The 26,059-nt window shown below is 40.3% G+C and overlaps 2 protein-coding genes across 3 annotated transcripts in view; one reads left to right on the top strand and one right to left on the bottom strand.

Annotated features, from left to right (window-relative positions):
* Positions 1-11,292, bottom strand: part of LOC124275856 (nuclear pore complex protein Nup214-like) — a 35,520-nt gene extending 24,228 nt beyond the window's left edge. The window contains 11 exon segments of the mRNA XM_046711538.1: positions 352-450; positions 453-503; positions 1,895-2,030; positions 3,643-3,709; positions 4,586-4,683; positions 5,004-5,107; positions 6,205-6,333; positions 7,305-7,500; positions 8,395-8,621; positions 9,098-9,224; positions 11,175-11,292. Coding sequence (XP_046567494.1) covers positions 352-450; positions 453-503; positions 1,895-2,030; positions 3,643-3,709; positions 4,586-4,683; positions 5,004-5,107; positions 6,205-6,333; positions 7,305-7,500; positions 8,395-8,621; positions 9,098-9,224; positions 11,175-11,216 — 1,276 coding nt within the window. The 5' untranslated portion in view covers positions 11,217-11,292.
* A 2,499-nt stretch (positions 11,293-13,791) lies between these two features.
* LOC124275836 (serine/threonine-protein kinase Nek7-like) overlaps positions 13,792-26,059 on the top strand; it is a 29,048-nt gene continuing 16,780 nt past the window's right edge. Inside the window, exons 1-9 of one of the 2 annotated variants that reach the window (XR_006898363.1) lie at positions 13,792-13,885; positions 16,451-16,648; positions 18,332-18,394; positions 20,344-20,454; positions 21,297-21,405; positions 21,865-21,972; positions 22,423-22,517; positions 22,642-22,755; positions 23,708-25,215. Coding sequence is in view for 1 of the 2 variants with exons in the window: in XM_046711519.1 (XP_046567475.1) it covers positions 16,457-16,648; positions 18,332-18,394; positions 20,344-20,454; positions 21,297-21,405; positions 21,865-21,972; positions 22,423-22,517; positions 22,642-22,755; positions 23,708-23,920 (1,005 nt within the window). In the remaining variant the exon portion in view is untranslated. Of the gene's footprint in view, positions 13,886-16,450; positions 16,649-18,331; positions 18,395-20,343; positions 20,455-21,296; positions 21,406-21,864; positions 21,973-22,422; positions 22,518-22,641; positions 22,756-23,707; positions 25,265-26,059 lie in introns of those variants that run through there. The other variant, XM_046711519.1, reaches the window with a different exon arrangement.

Genomic DNA, 26,059 nt, shown 5'->3' with positions numbered 1-26,059 from the left:
ATGAGCCACCAAGCTGAGCCACCAATTTGAACCAAGCAAGAGCTATCAAGCCAACAGCCTATTGTGGATCAATTTAGAGCCAAGCTGACCTCAATGAACTTTCTTTAGATACAGGTGGCTAAAAGCAGCATTGGAGGGACAAATTTGTATTTACATCATTGTGAACAAGCACATGTACATGTTTTGGTATTTGTGTGTAATGTGTGTCTGTCTCCCTGTGTGTGCATGCCCCGGGGACTGGCAGGCACTACTGCCAAGGCTTAACCTACACGTGGAAGTGGGTGCCCCAGTGGCTGTGAGCTGCTCCAGGTCACAATGAGGCTGGGGGCACTACTGCTGCGGTTCACCTACCTGTAGAAGTGCGTGCCCCAGTGGCTGTGAGCTGTTCCAGGGGCACAATGAGGCTGGGGGCACTGGTGTTGAAGTTTAACAGGTAGTAGGGCACCAAAGGCCATCAGTTGACAACATCAACAGTATCGGGCTAGGGGGATGTGTCTTCTCACCTAGAATAAAAACAACAATCAAATAAACTCCATGACCATGTGTGAGGGTCAGTTCATATGGGAGGGGGCAGGAGTGGAGAGGAGTGGAGTGGAGTGGAGCGGAGTGAGTTTAACATAGCTTTAGGCAATATTCCAGCAATATCACAGTTGGGACACCAGAAAAGGGCTTCACACATTGCACCCAAGTGGGGAATCAAACCCGTGCCTTTGGTGTGATGAGCAAACGTTTTAACCACTGAGCTACTAAGCAGCAGAGAAGATTTATAAGTTGAATTTGTGTCTGTCAGCTCAGGTGAGCGTCACACCCATTATAAAGGAGGAACTGACACACCATTGCAATACAGGATGAGGGTCATATCATATACACAGAAGCAGGCCAGGAAAGGTCTTATCCAGATGCAACACCCTGGAAGAAGAGCAACTGGGGCTGAAACGGTACGCTCGGTACGTATAGCGATACAAGTCCTTCGATTCAGTCCGTTTCAATTCGGTATATGAGATATGATCATCATGCAGAAAATTGACAAGGGCCAAACCTAGATAGATTTTGACATAATGATTCGATTTCTAGACATTATAGAAAAGGTTTAAAAAGATTAATAAAATGACGGTACGAAAACCGAAAAATACTGATTTGGGGGATCATATTACGGCATACCGAAACCGAAAGCAAAATACCGCGGTTCTACTAATACCGCGGTATACCGTTTAGTGTTGGGAATTGGTTGAAATCTCACAATTGATGATTGTTTCGCTACCAACGAGAAATCATCGAAGAAAATTGGTTATTTCTCAGATTTTCCTATTCAGGTTGTTATTGCAGATAAGCATAACATGATGCAACCTGCTACCTTAAAGTGATGACTAATATATCATGAACATAAACTTCCCAGAGTCTTCAACAAATATTCAGTCATGACGTTTGAGTTAGTTTAGTGAGTTTTCTAAGCATTAAACATGTTTTCAGGCCCTGACAACCTCGAAAACATGTTCCATTGACAAGTATTTCAAAGACTAAAACAGTAAATCCAAAATTGTTTGTGTTCGATTATGAGAAAATGTGCTTGGTCGTTTCGTCACTGCTACCAATCTTCGATTATTTCAATTAGTCGGAGCACCACTAATACCGTTTCACCCCTAAGAGCAACACAAATGATGCGTGAGCAAGGGTCACATGCGAGGAAGGGGGAACGTATGGAGTTGTACCAGTGTCAAGGGCAATACAGGATGAGTGGCATGCACATGGGAAGGGATACAGGGAGTCTAACCAGTTATATCTCTGTCTGACACCCAGAGCAATGCAGGGTGAGGGTCATCTACCCAGTTTTATCGGTTTCTGACAGCCAAGACTTAGGGTCAGACAAATGGACAAGGAGGACAGGGTCACTCACCCAGTTTTATCTGTGTCTGACACCCCAGGGTAAGGGTTACACCCATGGGGAAGGAGTCTAGGTGCTTATCAGTCAGAGGCAGCTCAGCTCGTCCGGAGTCCTCCAGTGTCCAGTGTTCCCACATTGGGGTCGGTCCCTGACATTGGTGCATAACAATACATTATAGTGACATTATAACATTGCGTATCAGTGGTCCCTGGTGATTTATAACAATGCATCAGCTGGTGATATATAACAATCAGTTGTCCCTGGTGTAACAATGTCCCTGGTGATATAACAATGTATCAGTTGTCCCTGGTGATTTATAACAATGCATCAGTTGTCCCTGGTGATTTATAACAATGTGTATCAGTTGTCCCTGGTGATTTATAACAATGCATCAGTTGTCCCTGGTGATATATAACAATGCATCAGTTGTCCCTGGTGATATATAGTTGTCCCTGGTGATTTACAATGATATATCAAGTATGTGTCCCTGGTGATATATAACAATGTATCAGTTGTCCCTGGTGACATATAACAATGTATCAGTTGTCCCTGGTGATTTATAACAATGCATCAGTTGTCCCTGGTGATATATAACAATGTATCAGTTGTCCCTGGTGATTTATAACAATGTATCAGTTGTCCCTGGTGATTTATAACAATGCATCAGTTGTCCCTGGTGATTTATAACAATGCATCAGTTGTCCCTGGTGATTTATAACAATGTATCAGTTGTCCCTGGTGATATATAACAATGTATCAGTTGTCCCTGGTGATTTATAACAATGCATCAGTTGTCCCTGGTGATATATAACAATGTATCAGTTGTCCCTGGTGATTTATAACAATGCATCAGTTGTCCCTGGTGATATATAACAATGCATCAGTTGTCCTGGTGATTTATCAATGCATCAGTTGTCCCTGGTGATATATAACAATGTATCAGTTGTCCCTGGTGATTTATAACAATGCATCAGTTGTCCCTGGTGATATATAACAAACAATGGTATCAGTTGTCCCTGGTGATATATAACAATGTATCAGTTGTCCCTGGTGATATATAACAATGTATCAGTTGTCCCTGGTGATTTATAACAATGCATCAGTTGTCCCTGGTGATATATAACAGTCAGTTGTCCCGGTGATATATAACAATAACAATATCAGTTGTCCCTGGTGATATATAGTTGTCCTGGTGATATATAACAATGTATCAGTTGTCCCTGGTGATATATAACAATGTATATCAGATATATAACAATGCATTGTCCCTGGTGATATATAACATCATGTGTATCAGTTGTCCCTGGTGATATATAACAATGTATCATGCCAGTTGTCCCTGGTGATATATAACAATGTATCAGTTGTCCCTGGTGATATATAACAATGTATCAGTTGTCCCTGGTGATATATAACAGTGTGTATTAATTGTCCCGGTGATATATAACAATGTATCAGATGTTCCTGGTAATTTATAACAATATATCAGTTGTCCCTGGTGATTTATAACAATGCATATCAGTTGTCCTTGGTGATATATAACAATATATCAGTTGTCCCTGGTGATATATAACAATGTGTATCAATTGTCCCTGGTGATATATAACAATGTATCAGATGTCCCTGATGATATATAACAATGTATCAGTTGTCCCTGGTGATATATAACAGTGTGTATTAACACAATGTAAAGTGTCAGTTGTCCCTGTTGAACACAAAGTGTATGAATACTCGTGATCATGTTTACAGTGTGCACTCACCCCATCAAAATGCTTGCCGATCACTGCAGCTTCTGTTGCATTGCTGGATGACAACACAACCATGTCCCTGTCAACACAAAGTAGACTCTTAATGAAAGTTAACCAAAATGTCACTCAATACACAGTGCCATAGAAAGTTGTCAAATGTAACAAATGTTATATTAGGGATTACACTTTCTCAGTAAAGTACCGATTCTAGAACTTTTGTTGGGTTGAGTCCCAAGCGGGGTTCGACCCACACCCTCAGATGCGGTGGCTGAGCGGGTTAGGCGGTGGACGTTTATGTGCTGGCGATTAGGTGCCTGACTCTGAGGGTGTGGGCTCAACTGAACAAAAGTTCTAGAATTTGTACTCCGCTGAGAAAGTGTAATCCCAAATACAACATGTTACAAAACGTCCCTGTAGAAAATCATGCACTTACTGAACACAACCATTTCGTTGTAAACACAAGCATTCCGTTACTGAACACAACCATTTTCAGTTGTAAACACAAGCATTCCGTTACTGAACACAACCATTTCAGTTGTAAACACAAGCATTCCGTTACTGAACACAACCATTTCAGTTGTAAACACAAGCATTCCGTTACTGAACACAACCATTTCATTGTAAACACAAGCATTCCGTTACTGAACACAACCATTTCATTGTAAACACAAGCATTCCGTTACTGAACACAACCATTGTCAGTTGTAAACACAAGCATTCCGTTACTGAACACAACCATTTCGTTGAAAACACAAGCATTCCGTTACTGAACACAGCCATGTCATTGTAAACACAAGCATTCCGTTACTGAACACAACCATTTTACTGAACACAACCATGTCATTGTAAACTCATGCATTCAGTTACTGAACACACATGCCCTTGTAGGCGTAGGGCTGTGGCAGATACATGCGATATTATGCAATGTTAATGTTGCTGTGATATCCAGACTCACCATTTGGCCAAGAACATGAAGAAGTACTTGTGTCTACGATCTTCCCCAGAGCCGTAGCACACGTCCTCAAAGTTCACATACGATGTTGGCCCATCTTTCTGTAAACAAGTAAACGATGAGAATGCAAAACACATCAGCCTGACTGACTGAGTTTGGTTTTACTCCACTTTTAGCAATATTCCAGCAACATCACGGCGGGGGACACCAGAAATGGGTTCACACATTGTACCCATGTGGGGATTCGAACCCGGGTCTTTGGCGTGATGAGCCAACGCTTTAACCACTAGGCTACCCCACTGCCCCAAACACATGAGAATGTGGGGGTACCGGTAGTTAAGGGGGATACATACATTGGACTGTGAGGGCATATTTCTAGAAGATTGATACAGATAAGACAGGTGAGGAGGTAGATACATACAGATGAGACTGTGAGCAGGACTTGTGGCTGGTCTGAGCTGTCCGCAGTGCTGGGAAGATAGGCTGCCAGGAACACATACGTTGACAACCATGTCACGTCCACAACTGAAACACACAGATACAGGCTCACCATCACTGTGCTCAGGCACCTGTTCATAATTTATGGCTCGGTGGGGGTGTCTCATCCATTTTTTTATATCTGGGGTGATAGAGGGGGTCAGCAATTTTGTACACATGGACTAGGGGGAGTCAGCACTTTTGTGCTCAGGCACCTGTTCATAATTTATGGCTCGGTGGGGGTGTCTCATCCATTTTGATCTGGGGTGATAGAGGGGGTCAGCAATTTTGTACACATGGACTAGGGGGAGTCAGCACTTTTGTGCATAAAAAAAAAAAAATAATGCTTAAAAATTATGGGAGGGGGTCCCATTGATTTTGTACATGACATGGGAGGGTGTCACTTACTTTCTACATAAGTTATTGGGGGGGGGGTAGATTTTCACATCTCCATAAATTACATCATCACCCCCTAGCCATAAATTATCAATGGTTCCATAGAACACTCTGAATGACACTATTAAACATGTTTGGGGGGTTGTATTTCTGCAAAATCCACAGCATGTCCCGCACACGAATCAAACATCTTACTGCACCAACGGTTAGGCTTTCATCCATCACAAATGGTCAATCACAAATGGTCAATTACAAGGACACGAAAGTCCACCATAATGGTTGATGGAGAACATTTACACAACTTACAGTGAAGAAGGTAAGTAACCCATAGCTGTATACTTATTTGTTCATGAAATACAGCCAAGGGCTACTGTTACACAGAGGATACATCCCAGATCAGCAAACACATGCCCGGATATCCATTTTGTCCACACCTCATCTTCCTGGAGACATTATCCCCCTGATTTGTGATTTAAGTTTTGCATGAGTGAGTGAGTTTAGTTTTACACTCAGCAATTTTCCAGCCATATGGTGGTGGTCTGTAAATAATCAAGCCTGGACCAGAAAATCCAGTGATCACCAGCATGAGCATCAATCTACGCAATTGGGATTCGATGACATGTGTCAACCAAGTCAGCAAGCCTGACCACCCGGTCCCGTTAGTTGCCTCTTACGACAAGTATGGGTTACTGAAGATCAATTCTAACCCGGATCTTCACGGGTAAGTTGTGCATGAATCCCAATATTACCTTGGTGAGTAGTGGCCAGGATGTTGGGCATTGGCCAGCTGCGTTTCTCCTTCATCTCCTGGTCGTACTGAGTCATTGTACCATCTTTTCTTCCAATCACGAGTTGTCTCCCCTTTGGACTCCAATTCACTGACAAGAAAGACCAACATATACAAGGGAGAGTATTGGAGTATAAGTAAAACATGCTCTTCTAGTAAAACTGCAGAAACCATGTTTGTATGACTGTTGAAAGAGGGAGTGAGTTGAGTTGAGTTTTACGCCGCTTTGAGCAATATTCCAGCAATATCACGGCAGGGGACACCAGAAATGGGCTTCACACATTGTACCCATGTGGGCCATCGAACCGGGTTTCGGTGTGACAAGCGAACGCTTTAACCACTGGGTTACCCAAACTCCCGACTGTTGAAAGAATATGTTCATAAGACAGTTGAAAACATGTTTGTAAGATTGTTGAAAATGAACCACAGTTCCAGTAACATAACTATGTGTGTAAACCTGTTGAAAAAAGTAATTTTTTAAGTAAAATTGATATTTGATACTTATCATGACTCATGATCTTTGCTTATCTCCCTTTCCCTTTTGAATGGTAGTGGAACACTTGAATCCCTTGAATTATAGCCAAAACCATACACAGCTTAATTTAGAAGAATAGGCCTAAATAGAAACGATAAAATTGCCGTATACGGGACTCCAGTGCTCGCCCAACCATCCGCTGGGCGAAAAGGGAGAGAGTGACAAGTCTGGGCGCGTCATGAATGCGTTTCTTGGCGGGGAAAGAGGAAGGGAGGTAACTCGTGGGTGAGTATTGTACGTCCGCTTCGGGAACTTCAAGGGATTCAAGTGTTCCACGACCATTCGAAAAGGAAAGGGAGATAAGCAAAGATCATGAGTCAGGATAAGGAAAAATCATACTTGTATTTCTCTTGAAACAGCATTCTAATAACACTGTTGAAAAATATTCTTCTACATCTGCAAAAATCTTTAACCTTACACCGTCATGATACCTCTCACAACACCACCCACGCACAGCAACTCAATCAAAAATGCAAATATCACTAAAATATCAAATAGCAGCAAACATCTTTAAGTTGACTACTTACAACAAGAGGCATTGCTTGACACGGGCAGCGATCCGACAGTGTTGACAGTGTTGGTGACTCGGACCAGCTCCACACTTCCGTCAGACACACACACAGCTAGGAGGGCGGGGTCAAGAGGGTTCCACATGATGTCCTGCAGACTGGACCCCGGGGAGGCGTTCAGGCGACATCGAGCAAATGCCTCAGAGCTGTCCGTCTGATAGTGAAAAATATATAACATCCACATGCTCAATGAAGTCAACACACACAGACACACTGTGACTGATAGTCTGAGTGAGTGAGCGAGTTTGGTTATACGTCACTTTTAGCAATATTCCACCAATATCAGGACAGGGGACACCAGAAATGGGCTTGACACATTGTACCCATGTGGGGATTCCAACGCAGGTCTGCGGCGTGACAAGCAAAAGCATTAAATAGGGGTGAAACAATACACTCTTACCACAGTATGGTACGTATTGTGGTACAAGGCCTTTGGTTTGGTATGTTTTGGTTCGGTATATGAGAAACTACTTCCGAGAAAACAGCAAAGAAATGCATAGATTTTGACAAAATGATTCGATTTCTGGGCATTTTAGAAAACGGATAAAAAGGTTAATAAAATTATGTTATGAAAACCGAAATACCGAATTTTTGGATTGCATTCCGTTTCACCCCTAGCTTTAACCACTAGGCTATCCGACCACCCTGACTGGTAGTCTGAATATATCATAACCACTGTATGTTCAATGTAGTCAACACATACAAACACACTATGACTTAGGCCACTATTCCTGTGTGTGAAACTGTGTACAGTGTAGTCCAGTGGCAGCTCCAGAGCTGATCCCAGCCCCCACCCCTTTTTGAAAATGACTAAAGACTGCATTGAAGTTAAAGTTTTGCAATGGTGGAGCCAAGGTGGGGTTCAGGGGGTTCGAACCCCCTAAACTCCCCCCTTTGAAAATTTCTGGATCTGCCTATGTAGTCTATTTTGTTTTTATTGGTTTGACTTTAACAAAATGGGCCTGCAGATTTCATTCTGGGCCTATAGATTTTAAAGCCTGATGGCCAACTGGCAAATTAAAGTATTGCAAACACTGCTTACACATACCTTGACGGCGAACTGCCGTACATCGTACATACACAGCATCAGGTTCCCACATTCCTTCATGACCACTACCAGTGTCAGCTCGTCACAGCTGAGGCTCAGGTGGCTGATGGGGTTGGTCAACGTCACTGACGACCAGAACGGGAAATCACTGATAACGGCAGTACTTCGATCCCGGGCGTTGACGTCATCGATGTGACAAATGTCAGCTGTCTTCACTACTTTAAAGCCTGAAAAACAGCACTGAGAAGTTACAAGATCCGACATGAATTGGGGAAGGATGTATGCAGATACATCTCTTGACATGAATAACGGACGGATAAAAGACAGTCTAGACAGATAAAAAGCCATGAAGGTCTGTTTGTTTGTTGTTTAACGCCACACTCAGCAATATTCCAGTTGTATAGTGGCAGTCTGTAAATAATCAAATCTAGACCAGACAATCCAGTAATCAACAGCATGAGGATTGACTTGCCCGACAGAAAAAAACACTGGACTGGGGCACTATGACATGGGTTATGTGCAACCATAGTCCAGCGTATAGTCTGACCAATCAAATCTAGTTAGACAATCAGAAATCAACAGCATGAGCATCGACAAGCATGGGTTGCTGAAGACAGTCAGTTCTAACCCGGATCTTCACGGATACAGGGGAGAGATAAGAGAATGTACAGGATACACACAACAACATGTACATGATGCCTACCATCCTTGAAGCCAATAAAGATGAGACCAAACTTGTTGCTTGTGGCCAGCCATTGTGACCGATCTGTGCGGACCTCGTCGAGTGGTGGTGACACACGTACTTTGCATAATTGCTGGAACCTGAAGTCCTGACAACAGAAGAAGTATTTCACATGGAATTATTGAGCTGCAGCTTGTAAATGGTTCTGCTATAACAAAAATTCAAATCAGTTCTTTTCTCCTTAGAAGATGACTGACTGATAAGACCGCCCCCGTGGTGTAGTGGTTAGAGCGTCCGCCCGAGAGCGGAAGGTCGCGAAGTTCGATCCCCGACCGCATCATACCAAAAGACGTTAAAATATGGTACTTGTTGGTCCCTGCCTGGCGCTCGGCATTAATGGGTACAACAAGGACTGGTCGGCTCGGAGTCAGTATAATGTGTCTGAGTGGGGTATTCATGCTTTACTGCAGTGTGGTATCTCAGTGGGCTAGCACTATAAGACCAGCTTAAGTCTGGGCTAGTACAAGCAGCCGCACATACACATATAGTACAACCAGAAATTACTGAGGATTTAAGATTGTAATTTTATTTTTATTTTTCACTCAATACTCACGTATTAAATGTGAATATTAGCAGAACATAACTCCAGATTCAAAGACAGGTGAACAGTTAGTATTTATTTCAAGTCACCATGGGCAGAAATGCAGGCTTCAATGCGGCGGGGGATACTACTGATCAAAGAAGTTAGAAAGTAGTGGTCCATGCTGTCCCAATATCGGACCACCTCTTCTTTCATTTCAGCAATATTTGTCAGATTTTTCTTATTGACACTTTCCTTCATAAGTCCCCAAACATTTTCTATTGGATTTAGGTCAGGGCTATTGCTTGGCCAATCTAATAATGTCATATTTTGGGTCCGAAACCAGGCCTGTGAATGCTTTGAACCATGTTTTGGGTCGTTGTCCTGCTGGAAAATCCAAAAGTTTCCATAGAACATGTGAGCAGATGGAAGTAAATGTCCCTCGGAAATATATGTGTACCGCTCACTGTTCATATTCCCTTCAAATACACAGAGGGGCGATGCCCCTAACACAGATATGCCACCCCACACGTTAAATTTCAGACTGTACTTTGGGTGCTGATACAAAGGTTTTTCAGTTTGTTTGGTCCAGAATTTCAGTGTATTAGGAAACAGCCACACAGAACTTTCATCTGAGAAAATCACATTGTCCCAGTTAAAATTTGTATGCTGTAAGCACCAGTTCAACCTTCGCTCCGTTTGTTCAGGTTTCATGATCAGTGATGGAATTCCTCAACCTTGACTGTTGTACAATTGTGAAATATCAAATATAGATGTGATAAAACACTGATATTACCTGTTCAGTTCACACACCTTGATATTCTACCTCACTGACTAACTAACTCTAAGGATCATGAAGAGGTATTTGATCAGCAAGGGGTACCTAACACTAAGGATTGTAAAGGCGTGCTTGATCAGAAAGAGGGGAGTTGGGTGTAGCCTTCTCTAACATAACTAACAATAAAACAATAAAGATTGAGGATGGACACAAGATATATGAAGAGAGATAGTAAGCTGTGGCCAGTAAATTGCATTCGTCAAACCTCCCAGAGGGTTTTTCAGGACAACTTGAACAAATCTTGTTTTACCAGGAGGCAAGACACCGGTTCACATGTTATTTTGGCTATCTTAAGCACGTGGATAGTCATCATGGTCATCTATCTATGTGTTTAGTAGCGTTAATGTGATAGACATGTTGGTTTCAAAACTGAAAGTTCGACATGCTGCAAAACCGAAAGTTACCATAGGGTCAATTATAAGACTAGAGGTTAGGAAATGTGAATGTCTTATATTTCGTGGTATGACAGTAACTCGGTCACTTATGAAACCATAAGCTACTCATTACATCTATTTATTCAATCGCGTGGTTTCTGTGATCGAATGAACGTTATTGGACACACTTGGGTCGTGTTTTGGCAAACCAGTCAATTTCAAACGGGTATGCAGAGAAACAGATTCAATTGTTCGGTTCCCAACTTGCTATTCAATTACTGCAGTAACACCAACGTGTAATGTTACCTTCACTTCCCTTTCGGGTGGGCCATCATCATTCTGAGACATCGTCTTAAATAAAATACATGGACTTCGTATGGTTACTGCGCCAAACAGGGAATTTCCCTAGGGAGATATTGTTATCACATTCTAAATATTAATATTTCTAAACATAACACAAAGAATTATATTGTGTGTTTGATTACAGTTCATCTTTTAATAATGTATTTATATCATTAACATCGTTATATGGTTTGAATAACACAAAGTCACTCATAAACGCATAGTGTAAAGTTGTATTTCCATTAAACGCTACCTCCCCTGTATTGCGGGGGAAAGAATATCATAGTTATCTCCCCTACTTCGCGCCTCTGCGAGTTGCGGATCCCTGTTCGGGTTATCAGAGACCATAATAAATGTTTATTATATGGTCTCTGGTGTTATCACGTTGTATTTATTTAACCCATATGTTATATTTAGTTCCTACTTGTAAATTGTGATATAATTATCGATGGATTAGGTATCATTTTCATTACTTTATTATTAGATCTATTTATTTATTTATTTAAAACAAACAATCGAATTAATTTCTAGTAAGTATTAAAAATAACCAGACTGCCAGCTTCCCGTTTGGTGCACGTGGTTCGTGGCTTTATTCAGTCTGTAGTTGGGAATCACAAGAGTTGTACGCTTGACACAAATAAAATATAGTATTAGGTACAGATTCAACAGTTATGATTGTTGAATCTATACCTAATACTATTTCATATAATGGTGCATGTACTATTGATATCCTTTTAAATTGTTTACTCACTATTTTCTCATTATTTTAACTTCAAATTTTTCAAACTTTTTCTCAAAGCTTTTGAGATTTGTGTTGTAGATTCTGGGGTGAGCAACGAGGATCAGGGTAAAATATTAGTTGGTGTTCGAGATTTGGCGCCCCCGTAATTAACAGTTGCGGCTTGCATTCGGAAAAGTTAGGACTTGGAACCTTACCGACGTTTTCCGAATGTATAGTCGTTTCGTAACGAACGTAGATCGTGTATGTAGTCATGTAAATCCTTCAGCTTCCCAGTGTTCGAATTTGAACAAATAACACATATGCATGTTATTATATTTATTGACATATCTTGGATGTCTATGGAACTTCCATGTTAAGGGAAAATTAAGTTTTTCATGATAAAATGGATGCCTTGAAGAAAGAAAAGGTCAAAACAGTTCAAATTTTCATTACTGTTGTCTGCGAAAGTGCTGACATGGCAAAAAACGACTGCCACTTCCTCACGCGTTCACGTCCGGCCAGGACTTAAACAATATTCACTTAGTCCAGGGCCGGATCCAGGATTTTGGAGAAGGGGTGCACATAAATCATGATGTCCAAAGGTTAGGGTTAAATGCATGTTCCTTAGTGAAATGTTTTTCCGGGGAATAGGGGAGATGTGTGTGTGTGCGTGCGTGCGTGCGTGCGTGTGTTTGTGTGTTTACGCCCTGTACTCCTACACTCCCAGATTGCCGCAAATAAGCGAGGTTGACGTCGAAGTTTTAGCTGTCATCAATATTCAAACAATAGTGAGTGAGTGTGGAATATTACGCCTCTTTTGGCAATATTCCAGCAACATCAGTGCGGGGAAAACCAGAAATGAGCTTCACACGTACACTGTGCCCATGTGGGGAATCGAACCCGAGTCTTCAGCGGGACGAGCGAACGCTTTAACTACAAGGCTATCCCACTGCCCAAAGAAATGAGCTTCAAATAGTTTACCCACACATCAGAGGAAAAGAACATTTGGCGACAGTTTCAGCCTGGGTTAGCTACACCACTGCCCACAAGACGACACGAACTAAGTTTGTTTACTTTAATTATTTCAACAAGTGACAATAATATAATTTTCTAACACGTAAATAATATTTCTCACATAAACAGACCTAACGTGATAATAAGTTTGATTTCCACAAATGTTTATACCAATTACATGTAAAATATTTACTTTGTTCCAGAAATAAGATAGGGAGATCCTGATCAAATGAAAGTTCGCGTACAATATGCAAAATAAATCCCCTTTATGTAATTCACTTGAAGCAGTTTGAGTATAAAATAGCAACATTAACTATCAATGGCAATATGAACTATAACTTATGATTAAATATTCAATGGTCCATTATATTATCTGTTGTAAAAATACATTAGGGATGGGAGACCTGTATATTGTATGGTTTTCGATCATACTCAAGTCTTTGGGGGAGAGAAACTATTTTTCAAATACCCTCATGAAATAAAGTGTTGTTATCGTATTGTATATTATTATGGACATCGCATGGTTATACATATATATATACAACTGCGGGTTATATGTCAAAACATGGACACTAATACGATATTATATTTAGCATCCAATTAACGTAATATAATATTCGTAACTTATCGAAAGAAATCAATAAAATGAAGCCTGATTTAACATTACTGATACCAAGAGTGGGATATTTCATGAATAAGTTATCATGCAGATCAATTATTGAGAGATTTGATTGATTAGTCGGCCATATTAACAAATGAATAAATAAGGTAGATCCATGCACAACGAAACATACACAACAGTAACTTTACGTCATTTGTTGACATCTCAATTTGCGCATGCGCAGGTGCAACTTCCTGTAAATTCAGCTGGACAAGGAGTAAGAGACTGACAGATCTTGTTTGGAATTATCACTCCTGTATTCATCCGTCCATATTATAGGTACGTGTGAGATATATTATCATGCTGACGACTAGTATTAATTTAAGTCTGGTTAATTAGAACGATTGTGGTGAGGAGATTAAACAGACGATCTCCTGCAGTAACTGTGTGACAAGTCCCTTGACTATGTCAACAAACATGGCCGACGACCGGCCGATTTTCGGCTAGTGACAGTCACCAACATATTGTCTTTATTGGGAAATCGATCACACTGAGACAATGTTGTTTAACAACAGATTAATGCTATTAGAACGATTTGCTTTCTATTCAATTATGGTACCTGTAGTCCTCACGCTTTGGGAATTTCGATCACCAACGAAAGAGTCGTAAACAAAATGAAAATAGCCACTGCCAACAGTGTAGTGGTGGATAAAAATTGGCATTCATTTTAAGGCAAAAATCTTCTGTGAATTATACTTTGATGTTAACGAGTTAAAGTTCTTATGACTGACTGATTGAGTTTAGTTTTACGCCGCTTTTAGCAATATTCCAGCAACATCACGGCGGGGGACACCAGAAATGGAAAGTTCTTATGAATGTAAAATGGAAGTAACATCCATCGGTTGTAGAATACGTCCCCAAAACAACAGTTTGTTATGTCATATGATATATGATTTGATTATTCATGTTAAACTACAGCCGGTGTTCAGATCACAGTCTTGGTTAATGGTAGCATATCATGCCCTGATCAGGCCTACCAAAGAAAACGTTCCCACTGTGCAGAAAAACGCAGAAAAGCCCACATTAATCGTGGAAATAGCAACATAAACAATATTACCTTGCTACTGAAACAGTAAAAACGGCAACGAAAAACTATGAAACTGCAACATTTTTATATCAGCGAACTTTGACCTCTACTGCGCATGCGCATTACGATCCGGGCTTCTTTCCAATTTCCGAGCAACCGTGAATCGCCTCGCGTAGAAAAAGTACTAATATATGTCGAAATAATTGCTGTCAATCATTTCATACCAATAGAAAGTAAACTAAACAAGTGTGCACACAAGTATCATGATGATAAATGCCAAATAACACAACAGAAATACTTAAAAAGGAATGTAACTTTTGTCCAAGCTGGAAAATGTCAACATGCGGTCGAGACTTCCTCTTCCATGTGCGCATGCGCAAAATCAAAGGGCTCCTCGTTTTATGATGCAGTGTTAGTGACTTAAAGTTGCCGTTTTTACTGTTTCGGTAGCGAGGTATTATGTTTATGTTGCTATTTCCACGATTAATGTGGGCTTTTCTGCGTTTTTCTGCACAATGGTAACGTTTTCTTTGGTAGGCCTGCTGATGGTATGTTATGTTGTTCATTGTATCTGCTGCTTGAAGTAGTTTATATCTTGCCCAGGAATCATCCATTATGTAAGAGTTGACTAACGGGATCGGGTGATCAGGCTCGCTGACTTGGTTGACAAGTCATCATATCCCAGTTGTGTAGATCGATGCTCATGCTGTTGATCACTGGATTGTCTGGTCCAGACTTGATTATTTACAGACCGAGCCATATAACTGGAATATTGCTGAGTTATGCGTAAAACTAAACTCACTCACTCACTGCCATTATGTAGCATCAAAATTGCATGCTGCATTGTTAAACAACATACCAAATTGTAGGAACAACACTTGCAACCAGAAACACACACACCCCACACACACCTTACCATTCGTTGGTTTCACATTACTTTTCAACTCACTGAGCGCATGCGCAGAGCGTGTAAAAAATATCCACTGGCATGCTTCCGGTTTGGTCGTATGTTTATCGATAGTGTAAATGCACGCTAAATAAAAGTTGTTATGAAAATTATTTACGTTGTGACAACTGTTCATAGCTGAGTACATACTTCCATTTGCCTCTGCTCTTCAATAATTGATGTCCTATTTTGGTTGCAACTCCATCAGAGATGTGTTTGTTTAGTTGTGAGAAGGGGATCTGCGTGAAGGACGGTGGTGGTGAGATGTCTTTATACAAGAGCTTGTTAACATAACTTAAGCTATTTATTTAACTAATCCCGGCCTCTGTTTCATAAATCAACTGGGATCAGTTGTATTCGACATAAAACTATATATTTGTTTTGATTTTTGTTTTCTTTGGAGTGTCGGTATCGATAAAAGTACGACCAAACCGGAAGCATGCCAGTGGATAGTTTTCAGACACTCTGCTCATGTGCACAGTGAGTTGAAAAGTAATGTGAAACCAACGAATGCTTACAACATGGTTCACTCCCAAAAGACAGACCGCCCATAAGACAGACTCAATCATTGAGTCAATGAGTACACTAATTAGCTGAGCCATGCTGTCCACCCCTATTTAATTAATGAGCTGACCCAAAGTCACTACAGAGTATAGTAACAACACACTCCTATCTCTCCAAGTTTACTCGTGAATACTGAGTAGTAGAGAACTAAGTTTGTTAGAGACGTTAAGAATGTTCTCAAGCACTTTACTTTGTATCTTTGTTATTATATATATATGCATGGTTACAAAATGGTTGAATTAATAAACCTATAGTTAATATGAGGAGGGAGATAGGAAGATACCTACAACACATGTGTGTTTTACAGCCGTCCATGATGGACCCGATGGAGTGTGACCCCAGCCATGTGGAGTCTGAGGTGTGTGTCACACAAGATTCGGACAACATCTACAGCGGCCTCACAAACTTCAAGGTAGAGAAGAAGATCGGCAAGGGGCAGTTTTCTGAAGTGTGGAGGGCACTCAACCTCATCGACAACAGCATTGTTGCTCTCAAGAAAGTCCAAGTATGTTGTCGTCTGTAGCCTAAGGAGTATTGTCAAAATCACTGATACTCTTTATAAAGTCAAGGTACAGCAGGGGTTGAAATAACTTTATAATTGCTAGTGTACTCCGGTACAGTGGCACATGTAAAATCACTTGCCCTGATAATATTTCCACTATACCGGCCGTTTTCTTGTTGATTTTTTAAAATAAACAACATAATTAATATTGGAAAGTCAACTGGACACCGATACAGTGTGATATACAAATTTGCTTGCCTGACAGAAAAAAACACTGGACTCGGACGTCAGGCAATGGGTTATTTCCACCCCTGAGGTGCGATAGGGAGCAACAGTTGCGTCAGTTTTGTGAGAAAAGTATACCTATACACTCATCATGCTCATTCTGATTGTGGGCTGATTTTCTAGTGTCACTGGGTACACAACATCAATCTGTTGCGATATTTTGAGGCACTCCAGTCTTGTGATCTAAGGTGAGGTGAAATTGGGTTTAACGTTGTGCTTGAGAATATTTCGCTCATATGACGACGTGCATCATGCATGCGTATGTATGTGTATGCGTGGCTGCTTGTACTAGCCCATACTGAAGCTGGTTTTATAGTGCTAGCCCACTGAGATACCATGCCGCAGTGAAGCATGAATACCCCACTCAGACACATTATACTGACTCCGAGCCGACCAGTCCTTGTTGTACCCATTAATGCCGAGCGCCAGGCAGGGACCAACAAGTACAATATTTTATGGTCTGGTGCGGTCAGGGATCGAATCCGCGACCTTCCGCTCTCCAGGCGGACGCTCTAACCACTACACCACGGAGGCGGTCTGTGATCTAAGGTACTACAATACCCTCGATGACCTTTCTGTGCCAGTGATCATTGATTGCCAGTTCCAAGTCTAGATTCAACCTGAGTATAATCTTTGATCATGTTGGTGTGTCTCACTTTGCCCATACTTCTGGATTTCTCTAAACAGAAAAACTGGTGAATCTTTGACCTGAGTTAATGAGCAAACACCTCATGATGTTTAAGAACTATAACTGTGTTTAGATCTCTGTAGGTCACTTAGAAAACACAATATTTTAACTTGTATCTTGAAATTATATGAACCTGCAAATATCTGTGATAAACATACGGTAGTATATAATTTAGAAACAGTAGCAGATACGCAGCACAGCAATGGTGTACGATCTTAGAATCATTTACAGACGTATTTATCTGAGAAAAGTATTGTTTTATTGTTTTTACCTGTTTACAAAAGAGTAGCAATGCTGTGGTGCATATATGAAACGAAACACAAGATCACATACTCCATTAAATTCCATTCAGTACTCCAAATGTACTTATAGTTTTTCCAGTACTCCTATATTTAAAAAATAAGGAGTACATACTCGTCATGTTGAAAAATTATCTGGAGTCCTGTGCATGTACTGTATGATAAATTAATACTGATTTCTGTATTTCCAAATCAAGAAAGTTATGATAAATCATATTGAAAAGTAAGGGATAGGATTTCAAAATTACAGTTGCATATTTTCTAGCCTTGGTCAAATTGCAGGAAGTATTTTCTAGTATGCACACTTTCAGTCGCAGAGGGCATGCTAGGACATATTTATTTTGTTTATCAGTGTCCTGTGGTTCATTTATAAACTGAAATATTTCTCTCCCTAATATGATGGCATTGTTGTAGATATTTGAGATGATGGACGCCAAGGCAAGACAGGACTGCATCAAGGAGATTGATTTATTGAGGGTAAGTTTGTCATATCAGTTTGTGTGACTTATTAAAAGCTAAAGTTTGTCATATATGACTTTTGTAGCCATTTCCTGACCACTGAGGTTTATTTCATGGTACCAGTACTTGGCCATGCTGTGGTGGTTGGTGTAAACTAGGCATTTGACTATTCCAAGGGGGAAACAACTATTGCGATTTGGCTATGATAGTCTAATTGAACAATTTTGAGATTTATATTCAATTAACAAGAGTAAAATATTGAGATAGAGATAGTCTATTGCGACCTACTATTGCAATACTACTGCAATAGTTTCTCTCCTTGAATTGTCTCATTTGAAGTCTAGTTTAAATGAAATAAAAACGAGTTGAAGTAGTTTCAGTCTCTTTTAATAACTGACAAGACTGACAGTTAAAACATAAACATAGTGTTATTCACAAATTCAAACTCCAAGTCGCATGCCGTGTTTGCCGGTAACAGGGGTGGATAGCTCTTAATCAAAGTGAACCAATCTGGTACTTCCTGTATTTTGCGCTGTGCATTTATCAGCGGAAGTCTGTTACTAAAACTATCGATAGTCATACATACTATCGATGCATCGATTGTTTTTTGTTTCTACCCGTCGATTAATTGCTATTGGAGACTCAACAATTGCAATCCATGGATAGTTCGGTGCATCGTTACAGCCCTAGTGTAAACAATGTCAGGCTGTGGTGGTCTACTGACCAGTTTGCAGATTATTTTGCAGAAATTAATGTGAATTGTTTGAATGAAATCTTGAATAACAAAAATGAAATAGATTGCCAATATAATCATGATAATGTCAAAATTACACTAACACCATTTTCACCCGGTAGGCCACTTTCAGATCAGTTTATTTGCTAGGACAATTCCTCATTGTCATCCAAAATGCTCTAAAGATATTTTTTAAATCCGGTCATGGTGTATAATACCGTATACATGATAGAAGAATGTCCTGTCGTGAAGTAGTGAAAATTATGAAAATATCAAGAAAATGTGATATGGCCATTAACCTGTTAATGTCTTGCAAAGTCAATGATAATGTAACAACAGGACTAACTAGCTTATTTAATAAAGAAGGGTACAACCTGTGCAGAGGTTACCCAACCTGGAAACACATTTGGAAAACATGACTCAGAACGTCAAAGAGGTAGACAGGTTTAACTGTCAATAAGGCCTGACCAAGTTTATTTCTTGTTTTACGGATCCACCGGTCTTATTTTTTCAAGAATAAGAAAAAAAATAAAAATTAATTTTCACCGCTCAAAAAATAAAATCCTAATGTTTTTATTGGCCAAAAATGTAATAGTATTTAGAAGGAATAATTACTTTGACTGGTCATTTTATTTTTATTTTTATTCCCTCCTGCCTTTCGGATTTCTGAGGACAAAAATCCGTAAACAAGAAATAAAATTGGTCTGGCCAAATAATCAATCACAACAGTAGAGATCGATATCCGACCTAGTGATGATATAGTGCTGTGAAAGTGTGAAACACTCTTGTGTTGAATACGATAAAAATGTGACACAGTTGTATTCTGATAAAGAAATGTGAATGATACAGACAATGGCCTAAGAGATCAGTTTGAAAGCCGATGGGTGTTAGTTTTCAACCTTTGAAGGTGTGATGACTGCCTTGAAAAGGACTTAAATGTGGTGGCTTAACATTTGTAAGAACCATAATACGACATATACCATTAAAAAGAAGTAGGGGATATTCCATTTTTCGAGCATACCACTAGCCAATGCCAATATGAGAAGTAATATATATCCATACAGATGAGACATTTCCAAAGGAATGGAATAAATTGTCATATTTTCCATTAATTTCTCTTCATCATCTGTTTCCTTCTTGGCTTCATCATTTGCATTTTATCAATCTTGTAAATCCAATATCCCTTACTTGTTTTGAACGGTATGTAAGTCATACATGTGGTTGTTCCTTGCAGCAACTGAATCACCCGAATGTCATCAAATACCTAGCCAACTTTATCGGTAACAATGAGCTGAACATTGTGTTGGAGCTGGCCGACGCTGGGGACCTGTCTAGGATGATCAAGGTACAGTGGATTGAATCCAACAGGTGGCCTTATCCACAAATAATAGGCTGTTCCTAATCGATTATCGATAAGATATCAGAGAAGTAACTTTAAGAAAAATTGACAAGAAGTCTGAAAAAAGTCATCATATTTCACATCACTGGTGAGTGGTGACATTTATGCATGGATCAGGAACGAAACAGCATCCTGAACATTATTTAGAAACATCCCATAAATTGAAACATAGCTTTGTGTATTATGTAAGTAAATTAACACTATTCTTCATCACAAATGTTTATCTGTGATACTATGGATGACACAATTTTCATATCAATAACAGGGATTTACAGGACGCGAATTCCTGTGTCCCATATACATAAAATTGACAATGGATGCAACGAAATTTATTAGAGCATCCACAGGGACACTGAAATAGTCCCAATACTTTTGTACAAATTCCAATCAAGTAACAATAAGTTATCACTGAGTTTGCTACTAGCTGAGTTATGGTATCATTTGCAAGTTCATTACTGTAACAATTAATGTGATGATCATGATACACAATACAATAACAGTATTAGTAATAATATTTAAGTGTCTGGGAGCCCTAGTTTGTTGTCCAGGACCCCTGAAAATTAAGAGTATGAGTCCCAGGGACCCTCAAATACAGGACTCAAGGTAAATCTCTGCGAGATTCATGTATAATTCTTCCCATGGGCGATATTTCCAATTATTGATCTTTTTAGCCAGCTCTAATTTAATGCCACTTTTACCAAGTTTACGGCATTTGTTTTTTACCAGATCATCTAGTCATCGAGAGAGAATGTTATAAACTCCTAATTTTGTTCCCATTTCTTGCTCAGCACTTTAAGAAACAGAACCGCCTCATCCCAGAGAAAACAATTTGGAAATACTTTGTGCAGATCTGTAGTGCCCTTGACCACATGCATTCCCGGAGGATCATGCATAGAGGTAGGTCTGTACAGGCATATCTTAAAATCATGCACACAGGTGGGTGTATACTCCAGATGTAACCAGGGATCTTGCGTAGAGATGAATGCACACAACAGCTAATTGCTCTGGATCATGCTCATCTGATGTCATGATTACATGATGACATGTTATTTGGTCAGATCATAAATATGTCATTATTTGTACAAGAATTTATTTGATATACAACTTGGTCTTGTGATGGTATCATTAATTTCCCCACATTTTTCAAATAATACATTTGAGGCACTGTTGATCAAGTTGCAGAGCGGAGTGCTGTCCCTTAGATCTGTTTTAAACCTGTGATCATTTCAAGGTTCGCCCCATACCCTGCTTGTTGTTTTCGCCAAAGTTATAACACCTCAGACTTTCAACCCTTTAGGTTTTCCTCCCACATCAAGGTGACATGCTTTGATATAAAATATATGTGTTATGTTTCAGATATCAAACCAGCCAATGTTTTCATTACTGCTCAGGGTGTTGTGAAACTTGGTGACCTTGGCCTTGGTCGGTTTTTCAGCTCCAAGACAACTGCAGCACATTCCCTAGGTAGGTACCCTGTCCATGTAGGTGCACTGTACACAGCTCCAGTACATTCCCTGTGTAGGTATATAGCAAATATTAACATACACTGGGTGCAAGTCTTTTATGTTTAAGAATCTTGGCCTGTCAATGCACCAAAATTTATCTCCAAAATACAGTTAATTACCGTCACATAATTTCATGAAATGAGTTTTGAAAATGTGTTCCACTTGCATCTTTACCTAAATATTATCTCGAAGCGAAAAGCCACATCAGAAATTCTCAAAGGTTAACATCCAAAAGGTTAACATCAGTCTCTTCAAAAGCAGTTACACTTTTCTTGTTTTTTAATCACAAACTTTAAATAGGGCTGGCATCTGAGTATGCTGTCTTCACAGTGACTGGAATAGAGCAGTTATGCATGAAGCCAGGTGACACTGTGTTTTTGATGGTGCAATGGTTGTGTTTGTGTTGCAGTGGGGACACCATACTACATGTCTCCAGAGAGAATTCATGAAAATGGCTACAACTTCAAGTCTGACATCTGGTCTCTAGGCTGTCTCCTGTATGAGGTGAGGACATGAACTGATAAAACGACCACACCAACACTGACCATCAAAGTGACCGTCCGAGTGTCTTAGTGCTGACATTGCCTGTCTTTCAGTTCATTAATGAAGTTGTCTCCCTTGCTTCCAGATGGCAGCATTGCAGTCTCCCTTCTATGGAGATAAGATGAACCTGTACTCTCTGTGTAAGAAGATCGAATCGTGTGACTACCCACCACTGCCATCTGACCACTACTCCCGCGAGGTGAGATATGTTCACAGATGCACCCTAGCCAGGAGCACTCACTGTCCAACAGCTAGACATGATGATCATAAAAGTAGCAAATTGCTGCATTCAATGATGACTGGTGTGGCAAATAGCTTTCAGTGTAAAAGAATTGGTCCATACAAAATGACCTAAATAACTATACAACTCTCATTTGAAATATTCTGTACAACACAAAATGAATTACTACACACAAAACTGACCTAAATAACTATACAACACTCATTTTAATTATTCTATACAACACAAAATTGTTGAATTACTCTAAACTTGTGTCTGTAACACTGACTTGAATTACAGTGGAAACCGCCTAAGTAAAGACCGCTTAACTAAACAGACCTGATAAGTAAACACTTTTCTTTGGTCCCAGCAAATTTCTTCATTAATTATCACTATTAGAGTCCGGTTAACTAAACTTGGATAAGTAAACAATACCGCTTAACTAAACGTCTTCTCACAGTCCCTGGAAGTAAATTACTTAACAAAAGAGACTGGATAACTAAATTAGCGATCACCACATAATCCGACATGAGGGGTAAGTGTCAGTCTCCAGTTAAACAAACATCCTACTTACAGCTCGCTGGCGTCATGCAGTTGACAATACACTGACAACTGGAGGCCAGCCCTGATAAGTGGTTCATTGTTACATATGCATACATATACATGCATATGGTTGTCATTTGCAGATTTTTATAGGTTTGGATAAGTAAAATACCTGATAAGTAAACAATTTTGGCGAGTCCCTTGGAATTTTACTCTGTACCACAATACTTGAATTACTTTGCTCAGCACTGACTTGAATCACTCCCTTTTTGTGTCCGACAGGTTTTCATTTATATTAAGCTGCTTTTATACTGTCACTTGAGCATTCCTCGCCATTTCTTGTTAATGTGTGCATCCATAACACAACTTCAACATTGCTTGTTTACAGCTGAGAGAGCTGGTAGCCATGTGTATCAACCCGGACCCTGAACAACGGCCCAGTATCGACTATGCCTACTCGGTAGCACAGAAGATGAACTTACATTTCCAGCAGCAGCAGCAGCAGAAGCAGCAGGGGACCAGTGCAACCACGCAGGTACAGAAGCCAGCTGTACCGCAGCAGTTCCAGGCCATGGCGACATCCACACCACAGCAGTCCTGACTCAACTGTGACCTTGACCTTCATGTGTCCATTTGACCTTGACCACCATGAGTCCATTTGACCTTGACCTTCACTTTAGCGGTCATTATCATCAGGTTACATAGAGCTGTCTTTCACTTGTCCATGTGACCTTGTCCTTCACTGTAGGGGTCACTGTCGTTATGCAGATCATGTTATTTAATCCACTGCAGTTGTGTTAAGTGCAGAGATTTTATTAAGACTGACGTTGTTAGGTTGTAATGGTCTATCTTTGTTGCCACGGCGTGAGCTGACCTGTGATGATGACTGTATGTATGAGTCACGTGACCTAGAACGGTAACACTCGGTTACGTCTTGCCCAGTTATCTGTGTTGTATACACCAGCACTCTTTACTTCCCTGCACCAAAGCGACAGATCAAAGGATAGCGTTTGCATGATTTGCCATTGAGAAAACGACACTTGCTTGAAAGCTTGACATGTACACCATGTACACAGTGTTCCTCGCTGCTATTGGAACCAGTTGTGTAGCTCTTGATGATCACACGGTGTAGAGTGGTTGTCGTATCTATTTACTGCTGAAATGACAGGCTTGCATGATAGGCCTCATGAATTCCTACAGATCAGTTCCGATGTAACCCCCACAAATAGAAGGTTGCATCTCTGGGACTGAAGCAGTTCTTATAACCATGGCAATGGAGTTTGCTGAAAGTCAGAAAAATCATGGTTCATAGATTGTTCTGTGTGAGTAGCTGTGGTTGGATGCAAGCGTTGTGCGGGTACATTAACAAAGTAGCTGTGGTTGGATGCAAGTGTTGTGTGGGTACATTCAACAGAATTGCTGTGCTTGGATACAAGTGTTGTGTGAGTACGTTCAACAGAATTGCTGTGCTTGGATGCAAGTGTTGTGTGGGTACATTCAACAGATATGCTGTGCTTGGATACAAGTGTTGTGTGGGTACATTCAACAGAATTGCTGTGCTTGGATACAAGTGTTGTGTGAGTACGTTCAACAGAATTGCTGTGCTTGGATGCAAGTGTTGTGTGGGTACATTCAACAGATATGCTGTGCTTGGATACAAGTGTTGTGTGGGTACATTCAACAGAATTGCTGTGCTTGGATACAAGTGTTGTGTGAGTACGTTCAACAGAATTGCTGTGCTTGGATGCAAGTGTTGTGTGGGTACATTCAACAGATATGCTGTGCTTGGATGCAAGTGTTGTGTGGGTATATTCAACAGATATGCTGTGCTTGGATGCAAGCGTTGTGTGGATGTTCAACAGAACAGCTCAGCTTGGATGCAAGTGTTGTGTAAGTGTACAACAGAACAGTTGTGGTTGAATGCAAGTGTTGTGTCGGTACATTCAATATACAGTCAAATCCCGATGAGTCGAATGCCGGTGTCTCGAATATTATGCATAACTCGAAGTATCTGTCGGTCCCGACCATTTTTTTATTTCGGTTACACGAATTCGTCTCATAAATACACACGATGACTCGAGAAGGAAATTTGGTCCCATGAGATTCAAACAACAGCAAACTTGTATACATAAGCCGAAGTCAGTCAATGAGAAGTTGATTGGTGTAGCAAACTGATCCAATTAACAAACCAGCGCGGCTCTCACCTTTCCGCCATTGACGGGTGAGTTCAAAAGGCAGATTAGTGATTTTACGGAAATCACTGTCTGTGCTAATCAGACTGGAACTGATAAGGTGCCCCTATTAGTGATATGGAAATCATTAGATAAACAAATGCTTAGGCGGAGGAATTAGGACTGGATCATCTTTTTTTCTACCCTCATAGACATACCTATGTCTCGAATACATCGATAAGTTGAATTTATTACTTGGTCCCCAGCAATTCGACTCATCAGGATTTGACTGTATTTGCTGTAGTTGGATGCATGTGTTGTACTGATGTACAACTGAACAGCTCTTTGGGTGCGAGCATTGTGAATGTAGGTCGTCAGAGTCTGTTACAGATATCGATGGCCTGTTTTACTAAATCATCTGTATCTGATGAGGTGTTGACACAGCTGACGACTGACACTCCATGATGAGCGTGTGAGATGCCCGTGTTACAGTAGACCCATCCACAGTAGGCCTCCACACACAGCACACAGTATTATCCCAGTATTATCATCTGCAAGGTTCCGATGTA

Source organism: Haliotis rubra, unplaced genomic scaffold (genome assembly GCF_003918875.1).
Source record: "Haliotis rubra isolate DU_JTF1 unplaced genomic scaffold, ASM391887v1 Scf203, whole genome shotgun sequence".
In the NCBI taxonomy this organism is placed as follows: domain Eukaryota; kingdom Metazoa; phylum Mollusca; class Gastropoda; order Lepetellida; family Haliotidae; genus Haliotis; species Haliotis rubra.
This window is presented reverse-complemented; position numbering and strand designations above follow the sequence as displayed.